Source organism: Staurois parvus, unplaced genomic scaffold (assembly GCF_062004578.1).
Source record: "Staurois parvus isolate SC_StPar_1 unplaced genomic scaffold, SC_StPar_1.0 ptg001448l, whole genome shotgun sequence".
Lineage (NCBI taxonomy): Eukaryota > Metazoa > Chordata > Amphibia > Anura > Ranidae > Staurois > Staurois parvus.
In genome coordinates, this window is record NW_028319244.1 from 22757 (window position 1) to 39954 (window position 17198).

At 47.0% G+C, this 17198-nt stretch overlaps 2 protein-coding genes across 2 annotated transcripts in view; one reads left to right on the top strand and one right to left on the bottom strand.

Moving 5' to 3' along the window:
- LOC149435924 (EF-hand calcium-binding domain-containing protein 12-like) overlaps positions 1 to 9827 on the bottom strand; it is a 28213-nt gene extending 18386 nt beyond the window's left edge. Inside the window, exons 1-2 of the mRNA XM_089662253.1 lie at positions 9202 to 9827; positions 1157 to 2051 (exon numbers count right to left, since the gene is read on the bottom strand). Coding sequence (XP_089518379.1) covers positions 1157 to 1942 — 786 coding nt within the window. The 5' untranslated portion in view covers positions 1943 to 2051; positions 9202 to 9827. The remainder of the gene's footprint in view (positions 1 to 1156; positions 2052 to 9201) is intronic.
- A 2431-nt stretch (positions 9828 to 12258) lies between these two features.
- NR2C2 (nuclear receptor subfamily 2 group C member 2) overlaps positions 12259 to 17198 on the top strand; it is a 57854-nt gene continuing 52914 nt past the window's right edge. The window contains exon 1 of the mRNA XM_089662254.1: positions 12259 to 12415. The gene's annotated coding sequence lies outside the window, so the exon portion shown is untranslated. The remainder of the gene's footprint in view (positions 12416 to 17198) is intronic.

Below are 17198 nucleotides of genomic sequence, written 5' to 3' on the forward strand. Positions count from 1 at the left end.
TAACTCCTTAGGATGGCCATACACTATACAACTTTCTTTAGAAAATTGCTTTAGATTTACCAAAAACCATATAATGTGAGGTCAAAACCTAAACAACACTTTCTATCTATCATCTATCTATCTATCTATCTATCTATCTCTCTATTATCTATCTATCTATCTATTATCTATCTATCTATTATCTCTCTATTATCTATCTATCTATCTATTATCTATCTATCTATTATCTATCTATTATTATCTATCTATCTATCTATCTATCTATCTATCTATCTATCTATTATCTATCTATATCTATTATCTATCTATCTATCTATCTATCTATCTATCTATCTATCTATTATCTATCTATTATCTATCTATTATCTATCTATCTATCCACTTGTATCCAACCCTTGGCGATTGCATGGACCGTCACTCGTAAGCGACTTTTCCATGAATTCTCTTAGCAATTATTTTACAGGGTAGGTTGCCGGGTCTTTCCCCGGCCCCCACCATGCAGGTTAATTGGCTCCTGTCTAAACTAGGACAATTTAGACAGGAGCCAATTAACCTAGCAGCATGTCTTTGGAGTGTGGGAGAAAACCGGAGTACCCGGAGGAAACCCACACAAGCACAGGGAGAACATGCAAACTCCATGCAGGAGGCGCCATGGTTGGGAATTGAACGCATGACCAGGGGCGGACTGACAACTCATGGGGCCCCCGGGCAATAGGGGATCATGGGGCTCCTGTGTCCTTGCCCAAACTCAAAAAAAGCCTATGAAAAAGGTACCAGGGGCATCTCATGGGACCCCCTACTGACCCCGGGCCCTCGGGCAGTGCCCGAGTTTCCAAATGGTCAGTCCGCCCCTGCCCATGACCCATTTACTGCAAGGCAGACGTACTAACCACTAAGCGACTGTGCCGCCCCAAGCAACACTTTCATTTGTATTCAATTAGGCGGGCCCTTCTGCTATATAGTTGAAGGTAAATCTAAAGAAAATTGGGCAGAAATTGGACAGAAAATTGTAAAGTATATGGCCAGCCTTACTCGAGTCCCGCAAAAATCCAACAGCAAGCCCCAACCCGTTTTACAAACCCGATATTCTGTAATTTACAATTGGTAGGCCTTTTGATTCTGTCTGTCAGAAGGAAAGAAATCAACAAAAACTTACAGAACCGGCCATATCTTGATGGGTCTGCTGCGACATCTGACTTTTTAAACGCCTCTCGGCCATTTTATCTTGCACCCGTGTCTCTAATGCGGTCAGGTTTGGTTTTCCTTGCAGCCACCTCTCTACATCCCCCATACTGTCCAGTTGTGCCCTTAGTTGCTTTCTTTCCGATATCCATTTGGAAATGTTCTGCTCACCCTCCCTGGTCCCCAGGATCTTCTCACCCTCCCTGGTCCCCAGGATCTTCTCACCCTCCCTGGTCCCCAGGATCTTCTCACCCTCCCTGGTCCTCAGGATCTTCTCACCCTCCCTGGTCCTCAGGATCTTCTCACCCTCCCTGGTCCCCAGGATCTTCTCGCCCTCCCTGGTCCCCAGGATCTTCTCACCCTCCCTGGTCCCCAGGATCTTCTCACCCTCCCTGGTCCCCAGGATCTTCTCACCCTCCCTGGTCCTCAGGATCTTCTCACCCTCCCTGGTCCTCAGGATCTTCTCACCCTCCCTGGTCCCCAGGATCTTCTCACCCCCCCTGGTCCCCTGGATCTGCTCATCCCTTGGTTTAGCGGTGACTCTCAAAGCTTCTATTGACTTTCCTGCACGATTCAAAGGGTCAGACTCTACTTTCTGCATTGGAAGGGCAATGATGCGCCGGGTCCGTGACTTCGGTGGTTCAAAAGTTCTACAAGCCACCTTGAAGAAGAGCGTCTGGGAGAGATCCCGCTGCTTGTATTTCTTGATATCATTGTCGGAGGATTGGAGGACATCCTGGAAGTTCACTTCTTTAGCCATCGCTACATTTAATGTTGGTGGTGCCCAATAATGAAGACTGCGCCAGGCTCCTCGTGGGCAGGGCTAAAGGTGGGGATACAGTGGCAGCATGACCTCTGTTCTCTGGTGGCTGCAAGAGAAAGAGTTTGGACTTAAAGGACCACTAAATCTCGAATCCTTATTCAGTTCTCATTCTTAACTGCTTAGGGGGGGACCACCTACCGTAGGTTTACTGCGGCAGAGCGTCCTTGCTGTGTATTAGAGGGTAGGTGGCGTGCACAGGCACACCCTACGTCCTGGCTGTACTGTCATTCGCTACAGAACAAGCCGATCAGTTGGTCCTGGCCAATGCTTTATGGCCCGGGGCCTACTGGTCGGCTGAGCAAATGAAAATAGAGCTCTATGTTGGTAAACAACACAGAGCTCTCTACAGAATGCAGTGATGTGGCTTGTCTTTTTTCTACCTGGAAAGCAGGGAGCTAAAACAGTCACATTGCTTAGTAAAAGCAGCACACATTACTCACTTTACAACTTGCTAAGCATACAGTTAACCCTTTGATTGGCCTTAGATGTTAACCCCTTCCCAACCAGTGTCATTAGTACAGTAACAGTGTATATTATTAACACTGAACACTGTATTAGTGTAACTGGTGAAGTCAGTGGCATTCAGTTCCAACAAAGTGTCAGTTAGTGTCGGATTGCCCACCACACTATCACAGTCCCACTATAAATTGCTGATCGCCACCATTACTCGTATAAAAAAATAAATAAAATTAAAATTCCAGTGTATATACCATCGTTTGTAGATGCTATAACTTTCACGCAAACCAATCAATATACACTATTGTTTTTTTTTTTACGAAAGACATGTAGCAGAATACTACATGTCCCATATATTGATTGGGAAACCATTGGTGAGCCTCAAAAACAGGAAGGCCAGATTAGAGTTTGCCAAACGACATGTAAAAAAGCCTTCACAGTTCTGGAACAACATCCTATGGACAGATGAGACCGACATCAACTTGTACCAGAGTGATGGGAAGAGAAGAGTATGGAGAAGGAACTGCTCATGATCCTAAGCATACCACCTCATCAGTGAAGCATGGTGGTGGTAGTGTCATGGCGTGGGCATGTATGGCTGCCAATGGAACTGCTTCTCTTGTATTTATTGATGATGTGACTGCTGACAGAAGCAGCCGGATGAATTGTGAAGTGTTTCGGGAATATTATCGGCTCATATTCAGCCAAATGCTTCACAACTCATTGGACGCTTCACAGTGCAGATGGACAATGACCCAAAGCAGACTGCAAAAGCAACCAAAGAAGTGGAATGTTCTGCAATGGCCAAGTCCATCACCTGACCTGAATCCGATTGAGCATTTCACTTGCTGAAGACAAAACTGAAGGGAAAATGCCCCAAGAACAAGCAGGAACTGAAGACAGTTGCAGTAGAGGCCTGGCAGAGCATCACCAGGGATGAAACCCAGCGTCTGGGGATGTCTATGCGTTCCAGACTTCAGGCTGTAATTGACTGCAAAGGATTTGCAACCAAGTATTAAAAAGTGAAAGTTTGATTTATGATTATTATTCTGTCCCATTACTTTTGGTCCCTTGACAAGTGGGAGGCACATATGAAAACTGTTGTAATTCCTACACCGTTCACCTGATTTGGATGTAAATACCCTCAAATTAAAGCTGACAGTCTGCAGTTAAATCACATCTTGTTCGTTTCATTTCAAATCCATTGTGGTGGTGTATAGAGCCAAAAATGTTAGAATTGTGTTAATGTCCCAATATTTATGGACCTGACTGTGTATATATATATATATATTTTTTTTATTTGATATGTTTTATAGCAGAAAAGTAAAGGTTTTTTTCCCCAAAAATTTTCTGTCTTTTTTTGTTTATAGAATAGAAAATAAAAAAACCCCGTTGGTGATCAAATATCACCAGAAGAAAGCTCTATTTGTGTGAAAAAAAGGCTAAAAATGTCTTTTGGTTACAGCGTTGTATGACAGGGCAATTGCCAGTTAAAGTAGTGCAGTGCCGAGTAGCACAACAAAAAAATGGCCTGGTCATGAAGGGGGTAAAACCTTTCCGAAGCTCAAGTGGCCATAGATGAACTCCAAGCAAGCAATATTTATATTGATTCAGTAGGTGCAATCGAACTCTGTATACGAGGTGGAGAGCATGACATCACCGCTCCTACTTTTCACTTCCTCCAATCACAGAATGCTTTGAAGATGTTAGCATCTAGCCATTACCTCTCATGCTTTAAGCTGGCCATACATAGAGAGATTTCTGTTCAAACTCGTAATATAAAAAAAAAAAAATTGTATGAACGTTCTTTCTTGCTATTATTGCTAAATCCCTTTTCTCATCAGTAGTATGTAGCAGTCTTGTGACTTCTATCAGTGTCCAACTGAGCACTGGTTAATCTTTCAGGAGATTTCATTCTGCTCTGACTGTTCTGCGAGACTGCATAACCCCTGACCCTCTGTCTAGACAGTGCTGATTGGCCCTGTGCTGATCGCATGCACTATCCCAAACAAAAAAAAAAAAACAAATCTTTAGCCATACACACTAAACTGAGCATGTGCAGAGTGACTCCTAGAGCTCTGTACCATCAGCAGATGGATTGGAAACAGTAGAAGGGGAGGATCAGAGAAGACAGGATCAAACAGCCTTTTTACACAGTGCGGATGATTAACCCCTTAGGTTCCACAGTGACTATGACAAGCATGCGTCACTGCATCTACGGACTGATTGGACTGATGTAAGCTAGTAACGCTTTAACTTTGTTCGAAAGCCCAAATTTGTCTCAGACCTGCTATCAGTACGGAATCCAGGGCCGTGGATAAGGGGGTACCACTACTCCTCCTGTACGGGGCCCAGGCCAGCAGAGGGGCCCAGCCAGCTGGGCGAATCAGATGTGGGCAGGGAGGGTAATTGGCATGGCGGGGGGCAATTACTGAAACCGATCCCCTGTACGGCTCTCTCTGCAGCAACTGAAAGCTGGTTTCTTCCCCTCTCCCTCTTTCTGGCTTTCAGCTGCAGCAGCGGATCATACCTTTCCCCCTGCTGCCCAGGCCCCCCAGTGTGCCCCCCGCAGTGCTGCTGGCGTCCCTCCTCTCCTTCGCACCGGCAGCTGGAAGCATGCAAAAGGATCCTTTAGGACGGAGGGTGGGGGAAGGGTCTGCTATATATGTCACATTTACCAACCCTTTCCTGAATGAATGAACACAATGAGAAATTGTTACCAATCAATCACTGTGTTCATTCATAACTGAAGCATAGTAAACTGTGTTTTTTTTTGTGGTTATGGGGGGGTTGTCAGGTTGACTATATGGGGCCCCCGTGGTTTGGAGGGCCCTGTCAGGTTGGCTGTATGGGGCCCCGTGGTTTCTAACAGCAGCCCTGACGGAATCCCAGACGTATTAACAGATTTAATTACGTGATTTCTCCCAAACACATACCACATTCACAGTTAGGATTCATTCACGTGCAGCTAGGGAACAGTAAAACCAGGTGGTTGAGCTGCAATTATACCGCTTTCTGACAGAGCCAATACCTCCCTTCTATCACTCTAGTCCTATCACAAATACACATCAGCATGGAACCCTGATGGGATTGGCTGCCCTAGAGTGCAAATAGCAAGTTACCAATAACCACTAAGGCCTGTTGCACACTGCAGCTTGAAAAAGGCCAATGCAGCATTTTTTTTTTTTTAAATGCACCCTATTGTTTACAATGTGCCTGTACACACAGATGAGTAAACAAGGGCTGTGTATTCTTGAGTAAAAATAGAAAAATGTGCCTTCCTGGTGAACATTTGAGCTCACGCATATGAGCAGAAATATCAATGGATTTTGCTAAGAATATATTGTATGGACGAATGCACGCAAACGTGCGCAAATACGCAAACACCTGAAATTATGTCCAGAAATGCCGATAATAAAGAACAACATACACCGATCAGCCATAACATTATGACCACCCACCTAACATTGAGTAGGTCCCCCTTTTGGTGCCATAACAGCCCTGACCCCCCAAGACATGGACTCCACTAGACCTCTGAAGGCATGCTGTGGTATCTGCTGCTAAGCTGTCAGTAGCAGATCTTTTAAGTCCTGTGCAAGGTGCAGCCTCCATGGATCGGACTTGTTTTTCCAGCACATCCCACAGATGCTCGATTGAATTGAGATTGGGAGAATTTGGAGGCCAAGTCAACACCTTGAACCTGTTGTGTTCCTCAAACCATCCTTGAACCATTGTTGTAGTGGGACAGGGCGCATTATCCTGATGAAAGAGGCCACCGCCATCAGGGAATATCGTTTCCATAGAGGGGTGTACTTGGCCACCAACAACACACGCACCCCACCATCTACATGATGTAAAAGAAAATGTCATTCATCAGACCAGGCCACCCTCTTCCGTTGCTCCATGATCCAGTTCCGAGGCCCACGTGCCCGTTGTATGTGCTTTTGGCTGAGGACACGGGTCAGCAGGGGCACTCTGATTGGTCTGCAGGTACACAGCCCCCCCCCCCCCATACACAACAGACTGCGATGTTCTGTGTGTTCTGAGAACTTTCTATCAAAACTAGACATGTGCGCTTCGTTTCGTTCTAAATCTACATTTGGATGAATCTTTTGTTACTCAAACATTCAGATGTCTCCAAATTTACCAATTACAATAGTAACAAACCCAAAAAACTAAAAGAAATTCGGACGAAATTTGACTCAAGTTTGAATCGAATTAGAAAAGAATAGAATTAACAATAAAAGAAAAGGAAAGAAAAAAGTAAAGAATAGAATAGAATACAATATAAGCCTAGATTCACATATGTGCAGTGCAGTATGTCACATGCAGGGGCAGACTGACAACTCATGGGGCCCCCGGGCAATAGGGGATCATGGGCCCCTGTGTCCTTGCCCAAACTCAAAAAAGCCTATGAAAAAGGTACCAGGGGCATCTCATTGGGCCCCCTACTGACCCCGGGCCCGCGAGCAGTGCCCAAGTTTCCAAATGGTCAGTCCGCCCCTGATCACATGTGATTCACACAGGAACCGCACTGCATTCCTGTGCAAATCACATGTGATTTGTGTGCGGTGCGATCGGAGTTGTACACTTTGTATGGCTCTAATTGCATCGCACCCGCACCAAAAACGTTCAGGACCCTTTTTTGGGTCCGCACTAGAATCGGATCGCATGGGTATTCACACCTATCCGATCCGATTCTGCACATCGTACTGCATTTTGAGGACCGATTTTGGGGGGGTTGTTAACATACACACCTGCAGTAGTTTGCATGAACGGGGTGCGATTCTGATGCGATGTGGAATTTGCACTGAAAACGCAGCGAATTCCGCACCGCATCAGTGTGAACCCGGGCTAAAAGAAAAGAATAGATTAGAATAGAAAGAATACACAGTAACAGTCTTCCAAAATTTAAATTTTCAAATAGAATAAATTTGAATAGAATAGATTAGAATAGAGTACAAAACAATAGAACAGAATAGAATAAACAGTATAATAGAATTCAAAAGAATAGAATAAACAGTATATTAGAATTCAAAAGAATAGAATAGAATAAACAATATATTAGAATTCAAAAGAATAGAATAAAGTAGAAAGAATGTAAAAGTCTTCCAAAAGTCGAATCTGTAACAGAAGAAATTGGAATAGATCCGAAAAGAATAGAAAACAAGACAATAAAATAAAATAGAAAGAATATAATTATCTTCCGTAATTAAAAAAAAAAAAAAGAAGAATAAATTTGAACTCGAACGCCGAATCAAATTTTCTGAATTTGAATTGAATTAGAAAACTAAATGAACTGAATTCTGAAAACGAATGAAATGACATGAAATTATGTAAATAACTGATCGAAACAATTGTTTTCGCTCTGCGTATGTCTAATCAAAACCAGTATTCCATTTTTCAGTAGCTCTTCTACACAGGCCAGCCATCGCTCCCCACCTCCATCAATGATCCTCGGCCACCCATCACCCTGCCACCGGTTCTCCTTCCTTGGCCCACTCGTTGTCGGTCCTGACCCACAAGAGCTGCAATCTTGGAGTTGCTCTGACCCAATCGTCTAGACCAGGGGTGGGCAATCTTTTTGACTTGAGGGCCGCAATGGGTTCATATATTGGACCCGGGGGCCGGACCAAGAGTAGATGAATGATGTGTATGTGTCATCCATAGTAAGTATAGTAATATTCCCCCATAGTAAGCATAGTAATTAATCCCCCATATAGTAATTCATCCCCCATATAGTAATTCATCCCCCCTATAGTAATTCATCCCCCATAGTAATTCATCCCCCATATAGTAATTCATCCCCCATATAGTAATTCATCCTCCATAGTAATTCATCCCCCATATAGTAATTCATCCCCCCTATAGTAATTCATCCCCCCTATAGTAATTCATCCCCCCTATAGTAATTCACCCCCCCTAGTAATTCATCCCCCCTATAGTAATTCATCCCCCATATTAAGTCCCCAAGTCCCCCCTGTGTCAATTCACTTACCTTTGCTCCACGCGTTCCTCTCGCCATGTTCCCGCGCCGTGCCGGTGTAGCATGAAAATCTGTCTCCTATGAGGATCTGTCCCCCTCGACGTATCTGCGCATGTGCCAGTTTCAGGCATTAGCAGCCGATCGGCGATCTCCGGCACATGCGCAGATACGTCGAGGGGGACAGATCCTCATAGGAGACAGATTTTCATGCTACACCGGTCTTCAGGGCGGACTGTGAGAGGAGCCTAGCGGGAGCCTAGCTCCGCGGGCCGGATTAAAAGGTCCGCCGGGCCGTAGTTTGCCCATTGCTGGTCTAGACATTGGCCCTTGTCAAATTAGTTCAAGTCCCATTTTTTCTGCTTTCAACGCATCAACTTCAGGGACAACATGTTCACTTGCTGGTTAATATACCCCACCCACTTTCAGATGCCGCTGTAACAAGATAATCAATGTCATTCACTTTTACCCGTCATAATGTTATGGCTGATCGGTGTAGATACAATGTAACATTTTATCTCTCACTACTTCAAATGGGAAATCGTTACAATGTATCCTTCAGCAGGAATAATGTCCACGTCAGCTTCTGTGGATAGAACAGACATCATTTTATTTGCCTACATTAACATCATCCACATATGACATCACACTGTGATAAACCCCGCCTCTTTATAATGAATGATATCAGAAGAATGAATTATTGATCAGACGTGACTGTGGAGGAAGGAAGGTGACTATAGCAGGATCTCAGACATACCTGCGCTGTCGGTGCAGCCATTCACTTCCTAATCCCTGCAGGCTTCTTGTTGTCTGGTTACCTTGGTGACAGCCCCGCCCACGCAGCACTGATTGGATGAGGCTTACATCCACATTTATCCCAAACACGCCCACCCTGACCTCCAGAGGTGACTACCCCAGAAGTGAGACCACCCACCACCATGGCTCTGATATTGGCTCACGAACTGAAAGCAAAAAAAAGTTACAAACTTTATTTTTTTTAAACTTTTTTTTTTTTGCTTGTCACCAGAACAGGAATAGAGGGTAAATCTCCCATTGGGGACAATAGCTTTGGTGACAACCAGGGATTCCCTTACTTTTGAGGGAATTGCAATCACTTACTGTTTTGGCTATGGGACAGGACGAGAAGGGAAATCTCCCCAATGGGACACAGATGGCAAAAACAACTGTGCTGTCACCAGACCAGGAATAAAAGGGAAATCTTCCAATGGCAACACTAGATGTGGTGACAGTAAGGAATTTCCCTCACTTTGGAGAGATTTCCTCTCCCTTCCTGTTTTGGCTATCGGACAGGAAGTGAAGGGAATTCTCCCCAGGGGGGACACAGATGGAAAAACAACTGTGTTGTCATCAGAAAGAAAAAAAAAGGAAGTCTTCCTAAGGCTGTGTTTCTCAACTCCAGTCCTCATGGACCCCCAACAGGTCATGTTTTCAGGATTTCCATTATTTTGCACAGGTGATTTGATCAGTTTCACTGCCTTAGTAATTACCACAGCTGTTTCATCTGAGGGAAATCCTGAAAACATGACCTGTTGGGTGTCCATGAGGACTGGAGTTGAGAAACACTGTCCTAAGGGGACACTAGTTCTGGTGATAACCAGGGATTCCCTCACTTTGGAGGGATTTCCTCTCACTTCCTGTTGTGGCTATGGGACAGGAAGTGAAGGGAGATCTACCCAATGAGACACAGATGGCAAAAAAAACCCTGTGTTGTCGTCAGACCAGGAATAAAAGGGAAATCTTCCAATGGGGACACTAGATGTGGCGACAGTAGGGAATTTCACTCACTTTGGAGGGATTTCATCTCACTTCCTGTTTTAGCTATCGAACGGGAAATAAAGGGAAATCTCCCCAGGGGGACACAGATGGAAAAAAAAAACTGTGTTGTAAGCAGAACAGAAAAAAAAGGGAAGCTCTGGTAACAACCAAGGATTTTCTCACTTTGGCGGGATTTCCTCTCACTTCCTGTTTTGGCTATGAGACAGGAAGTGAAGGGAAATCTCCCCAATGGGACACAGATGGCAAAAAAAGTGCGTTGTCTCCAGAACAGGAAAAAAGGGGAAATCTAATGGGGACACTAGCTCTGGTCACAACCAGGGATTCCCTTACTTTGGAGGGAATTATATTCACTTGCTGTTTTAGCTATGGGATAGGAAGTGAAGGGAAATCTCCCCAATGGGGACACTGATGTTTAAAAAAAAAAAAAAAAAAAAAAGCCTGACAGGGGTTATAACCCTCCCTTACTTTATGTAAACTAAAAAAAAAAGTTTTAGTTCTACTTTAAGTAAAATGGACATGTGCATATTATTTTTGATGGATTAGAACCCATTAGGTTTTTTATTGCTGTCTGTATCCTCGTTAGGGAGATTTACCCTCTCTATTTGTCCTGTTTACCATTATCATCAAAATTGGAGGTAAAACAAAAATTCCAAATCTTGAGTTGTCACCAGAACAGGACTACAGGGGAAATCTTCCAATGGGGACATTAGCTCTGGTGACCAGGGAATCCCTCACTTTGGAAGGAATTACATTCACTTCCAGTTTTGGCTATGGAACAGGAAATGATGGGAATCTCAATAGGACACAGATGGCAAAAATGAACCGGTGTTGTCACTAGAACAGGAATAAAGGGTAAATCTTCAAATGGGGACACTAATTGTGATGACAACCAGGGATCTCCCCACTTTGGAGGGATTTCCTCTCACTTCCTGTTTCAGCTATGGGACAGGAAATGAAGGGGAATCTCCCCAATGAGGACACAACTGTTTAAAAAAAAACCCTGTGTTGTCACCAGAACAGAAATAAAAGGGAAGTCTTCCAATGTGGACACTAGCTCTGGTGACAACCAGGGAATCCCTCACTTTGGGATGGAATTACATTCACTTCCTGTTTTGGCTATGGAACAAGAAGCGATGGGAATCTCCCCAATGGGATGCAAGATGGCAAAAAGAAAACTGTGCTGTCACTAAAACAGGAATAAAGGGTAAAACTTCAAATGGAGACACTAGTTATGATTCCCTCACTTTGGAGGGATTTCCTCTCCCTTCCTATTTAGGCTATATAACAAGAAGTGAAGGAAAATCTCCCCAATGGGGACACCATTATTAAAAAAAAAAACCCGTGTTGTCTCCAGAACAGAGATAAAAAGGGAAGTCTTCTAATGGGACACTAGCTCTGGTGACAACCAGGAAATCCCTCACTTTGGAGGAAATTAGAGTCACTTCCTGTTTTGGCTATGGAACAGGAAGTGAAGGGAATCTCCCCAATGGTTCACTGCAAAAATAAAACGGTGTTCCTAGAACAGGAATAAAAGGGTAAATCTTCAAATGGGGACACTAATTATGACGACAACCAGGGATCTCCCCACTTTGGATTGGAGGGATTTCCTCCCACTTCCTGTTTCAGCTATAGGACAGGAAGTGAAGAAAAATCTCCCCAACGTGGACAAGGATGCTGAAAAACAACAGACTGTTGTTACAACCCCTCTTACCCTACCCACAATTAAAGTTGCCTTTAGATCATTTTTATTCATATGTAATTAATATTAACCATCGTGCGCGTCATCAGGGGGTGTGCCCGTGTCTCATTGTGAGACTCATTGTCTTTGTCTCACAGCGATCATGTCTAATAAAGTTTACACGAAAAAAAGGGGCTCCAGCCGTGGGAGGAGCCCGTCTGAAGCTCAATCACGCCCCCCCCATCCCGCCTCGCCCTATCCACAACCACGAGTGGGTTACGTCACCGCCGCCCGCGCGCGCAGAGCGAGAGGGAAGAGGAAACAGCGGCGGGGGCGAAGAGGAGCGCGGGGTCACGACCTCTGACCTCTCACAGAACAGCCAGAAAATTACCGAGAAGCGCCGACAGGAGCGGGGAAGAGAGAGCGGCGGAGGACAGCGGAGGCCGCCGGGAAGCTCAGAGGATGCGGCTGTGACTGGAACCTCCGCCGGGCAGAGGTAAGGCCGGAACTCCCGGGGCCTAGTCCTCACACCGCGCCAAAAGCCTTCTCCGCCGCTGCAGCACCGAACCCGCTCGGCCTCCGTCACCCGCCGCTCCCTGCCACCACTACCGCCGCAGCTCCTTCCCGCCTGGCAGCTCGCCAGCCGCCGCCATGTTCCCTCCCTTAGTAACGGGCTGCCTTTATTTATTTATTTTGTGACGGGCTTGGCTCGTCCAATCAGCTCTTAAGGATCGGGAGCAGGGCGGTGGCAGCTGTCAGGACTGACGGGACGGACAGCCAATCAGCTGACCGAGGGGGCGTGGAGGTCAGGATGCGACGCCACTGCTTTGTCGCCATCTAGTGTCAGAGGCGTGTACTGCAGCCTAATGCGGGTCACGGATACCCAATAACCTCAGGTGACCTGCAGAGGGGGATATGTGCAGCTGGGGGGCGGGGCTGACTGCCAGGGGCGTGGCTGGCTGCCAGGCAAATTTTGCCTAATTTAACCACTTCAAGACCAGGTCTTTTCTGACACCTTTTGTTCACATTTAAAAAAAAAAAATGCTAGAAAATTACTTAGAACTCCCAAATATTATATATATTTGTTAAAGCAAAGGCCCTAGAGAATAAAATGGTGGGTGTCGCAATTTTTTGGGGGAAATAATATTCTTTAATCAATTTTAATGCACAAAACACAATATAATACCCAATTGCTTGGTCAAATATAAAAGATGATGTTCCGCCGAGTAAATAGATACCAAACATGCCACACTTTAAAATTGCGCAGGTGCGTGAAAAGACAACAGACTGCGATACTTAAAAATCTCCATAGTTTAAAAAGGTTTTTACAGGTTACCAGTTGAGAGTGACAGAGGAGATCTGGTGGTGGAATTATTGCTCTCGCTATAATGTTCGCGCCGATACCTCACATGTGTGGTGCAAACACCGTTTACTTCTGCGTGCGCGTCCTATGTACGCGTCTACCATTGCGCATGGGGGGGGGACGACAGGGGTGCTTTACATTTTTTTTTTTTTTTTAATTCTTTGTCATATTTATTGCTATTACAAGGGATGTTTATATTCCTTGTAATAGAAATAAAAGTGATAAAAAGGGGATGTTGTAAAAATTGAATTTTTTTTTTTATATTACATTTTCTATTTTTACAACGTCCCCTTTTGTCCGGACACCCCCCCCCCCCCTTCCTGCCCAGACCAATTTTCAGCTTTCAGCGCTATCACACTTTGAATGACAATTGCGCGGTCATGCAACACTGTACCCATATGAATTTTTTAGCATGTTTTTGAGACAGATAAAGCTTTATTTTGGTGGTATTCATTCACGGTTGGGATTTTTTTTTTGCTATGTAAATAAAAACAGTCCAAAAATTTAGAAAAAAAGTGTTTTTCTTATAACATTTTGCAAATAAATAATATTTCATCATAAATCTTGGCCAAAATTTATTCCGTTATCTTTTTAGGAAAAAAAAAAACCCAAATTAGTTTACAACCAAAAATTATAATTTTTAAACTTTTTTAAATTATTATTTATGTTTTTACATACTGTCACCCTAGCAGTACAGTGTTACCATGGTGACACTGTACTACTTGTGGGGGGTGATGAAGATTTTTTTTTTTTTTTTTACACTGATTGCTTTTACACCCATAAAGGCTGTAGAAGCAATCATTTCTCCTTCTCTCTGGCTGCATTCTTGCAGCCATTGAGAACTACTGAGTGACCTGTGATTGGTCACAGCTTGTCACATGGTACAAGGCTGTTGTGAATAGCCCTGTACCATGTGACCTCTGTGATTGCTGTGCTGCGCGCTCCCAGGGAGTGTGCACAAGCAGGGGGTGGGGAGGCCATTTATAAACTTCACCTGACCCTGCACTGCCACCATCCGGCCATTTATATACAACGGCTGGACGGGAAGTGGTTAAAACATCACAGCACCCCGCCTCGTTACTCCTCTCAGGAACATTCAGCCCCGATGCAAGCAGTGGGTGTCAGTCTGGGGAAGTGAGAATTCATAGGCATGCATAGCTACTGCCCACACTTAATGCTGAGCCTCGATAATTGAAAGAACTGAAATCCATCGAATGAAAGAGGTAGGGACGGGACAGTCAGGCTGAGGAGGAAAGAGCTAAATGATGTTGGACGTCCTCCAGCCAGGATATTAGGCGGAGCTCTATTTGACTTGCCGCAGCTTCTAATGCACATTGTGAGAAGCTCACAGTGTGCAGTGACATCAGAGGAAGCCATTTCAGTCCAGGGGAGGAGCCACTACAGCTGTGTGAGACTGGAGGCGAGGAGCCGCTGCAGCGGTGCGAGACTGGAGGGGAGGAGCCGCTACAGCGGTGCGAGACTGGAGGGAGGAGCCGCTACAGCGGTGCGAGACTGAAGGGGAGGAGCCGCTACAGCTGTGCGAGACTGAAGGGGAGGAGCCGCTACAGTAGTGCGAGACTGAAGGGGAGGAGTCGGTACACCTTTGCGAGACTGAAGGGGAGGAGCCGCTACAGCTGTGCGAGACTGGAGGGGTGGAGCCGCTACAGCTGTGCGAGACTGGAGGGGTGGAGCCGCTACAGCGGTGCGAGACTGAAGGGGAGGAGCCGCTACAGCGTTGCGAGACTGAAGGGGAGGAGCCGGTACACCTTTGCGAGACTGGAGGGGTGGAGCCGCTACAGCGGTGCGAGACTGGAGGGGTGGAGCCGCTACAGCGGTGCGAGACTGAAGGGGAGGAGCCGGTACACCTGTGCGAGACTGAAGGGGAGGAGCCGGTACACCTGTGCGAGACTGAAGGGGAGGAGCCGCTACAGCTGTGCGAGACTGGAGGGGAGGAGCCGCTACAGCTGTGCGAGACTGGAGGGGTGGAGCCGCTACAGCGGTGCGAGACTGAAGGGGAGGAGCCGCTACAGCGGTGCGAGACTGAAGGGGAGGAGCCGCTACAGCGGTGCGAGACTGAAGGGGAGGAGCCGCTACAGCGGTGCGAGACTGAAAGGGAGGAGCCGCTACAGCGGTGCGAGACTGGAGGGGTGGAGCCGCTACAGCGGTGCGAGACTGAAGGGGAGGAGCCGCTACAGCGGTGCGAGACTGAAGGGGAGGAGCCGCTACAGCGGTGCGAGACTGAAGGGGAGGCGCCGGTACACCTGTGCGAGACTGAAGGGGAGGAGCCGCTACAGCGGTGCGAGACTGAAGGGGAGGAGCCGCTACAGCGGTGCGAGACTGAAGGGGAGGAGCCGGTACATCTGTGCGAGGCTGGAGGGGAGGAGCCGGTACATCTGTGCGAGACTGAAGGGGAGGAGCCGGTACACTTGTGCGAGGCTGGAGGGGAGGAGCCGGTACACCTGTGTGAGACTGAAGGGGAGGAGCCGCTACAGCGGTGCGAGACTGGAGGGGTGGAGCCGCTACAGCGGTGCGAGACTGAAGGGGAGGAGCCGCTACAGCGGTGCGAGACTGAAGGGGAGGAGCCGCTACAGCGGTGCGAGACTGAAGGGGAGGCGCCGGTACACCTGTGCGAGACTGAAGGGGAGGAGCCGCTACAGCGGTGCGAGACTGAAGGGGAGGAGCCGGTACATCTGTGCGAGGCTGGAGGGGAGGAGCCGGTACATCTGTGCGAGACTGAAGGGGAGGAGCCGGTACACTTGTGCGAGGCTGGAGGGGAGGAGCCGGTACACTTGTGCGAGGCTGGAGGGGAGGAGCCGGTACACCTGTGTGAGACTGAAGGGGAGGAGCCGGTACACCTGTGCGAGACTGGAGGGGAGGAGCCGGTACACCTGTGCGAGGCTGCGCCTGTATTGTTTAAAAAAAAAAAAAAAAAACAGACGCTCCCCTTTAATAAGAGACACACTGAGCTCACCAATCCAGGCAAACAAGATCTTCTTTTTTTTTTTAGCACAACATAATCCCAGCTAGACAAGTGAGCTCCATCACCCACACAGATTTCTCTTGTAATTTACATTCGGAGATTTCCCAGAGATGAGATTCTGATTCCAATTTTCGGAGTTTGAACGTCATCCGCGTTGCGCTGAGCGCGGCTGAAGAGTATGTGCAGTAATGAGGCGTCTCTTCTGGATGAGGGAGTTTGTGCCGCTCTCCTGCCTATAATTAGACTCTTCTGGATGTGTGGGAACGTCCCTCAGGTTTTATTAGGGGGCCGCCAGTGCGATCGCTGGTGGAGATACACGTCCCTCATTACATAGATGTTCATCTCTCCCCTAAGCGCGCCCACTGATGCCCTACATTGCCGGGCTTCAAACATTTGCATGTGCGTTGTGTTCGTTCGTGGTTTGCATAATGTGTTCATTTCGTCAAAGCCGAATACTGACAGCCACAGAGTATTATAATACGGACATTATTAACCTCTTCACTGCCGGCGCCTCCCGGCCCTTTAACCACTTCCAGTCTGGACACTTTCACCCCCTTCCAGTCCGGACGCTTCCCCCCCCCCCTTCCAGTCTGGACGCTTCCCCCCCCCCCCCCCTTCCAGTCCGGACGCTTCCCCCCCCCTTCCAGTCCGGACGCTTCCCCCCCCCCTTCCAGTCCGGACGCTTTCCCCCCCTTTCCTGTCCGGACGCTTTCCCCCCCTTTCCTGTCCGGACGCTTTCCCCCCCTCCCAGTCCGGACACGTTTTACCCCCCTTCCAGTCCGGACACTTTCACCCCCTTCCAGTCCGGACGCTTTCCCCCCCTTTCCTGTCCGGACGCTTTCCCCCCCTTCCTGTCCAGGCCAATTTTCAGCTTTCAGCGCTGTCGCACTTTGAATGACAATTGCGCAGTCATGCAACACTGTACCCATATGAATT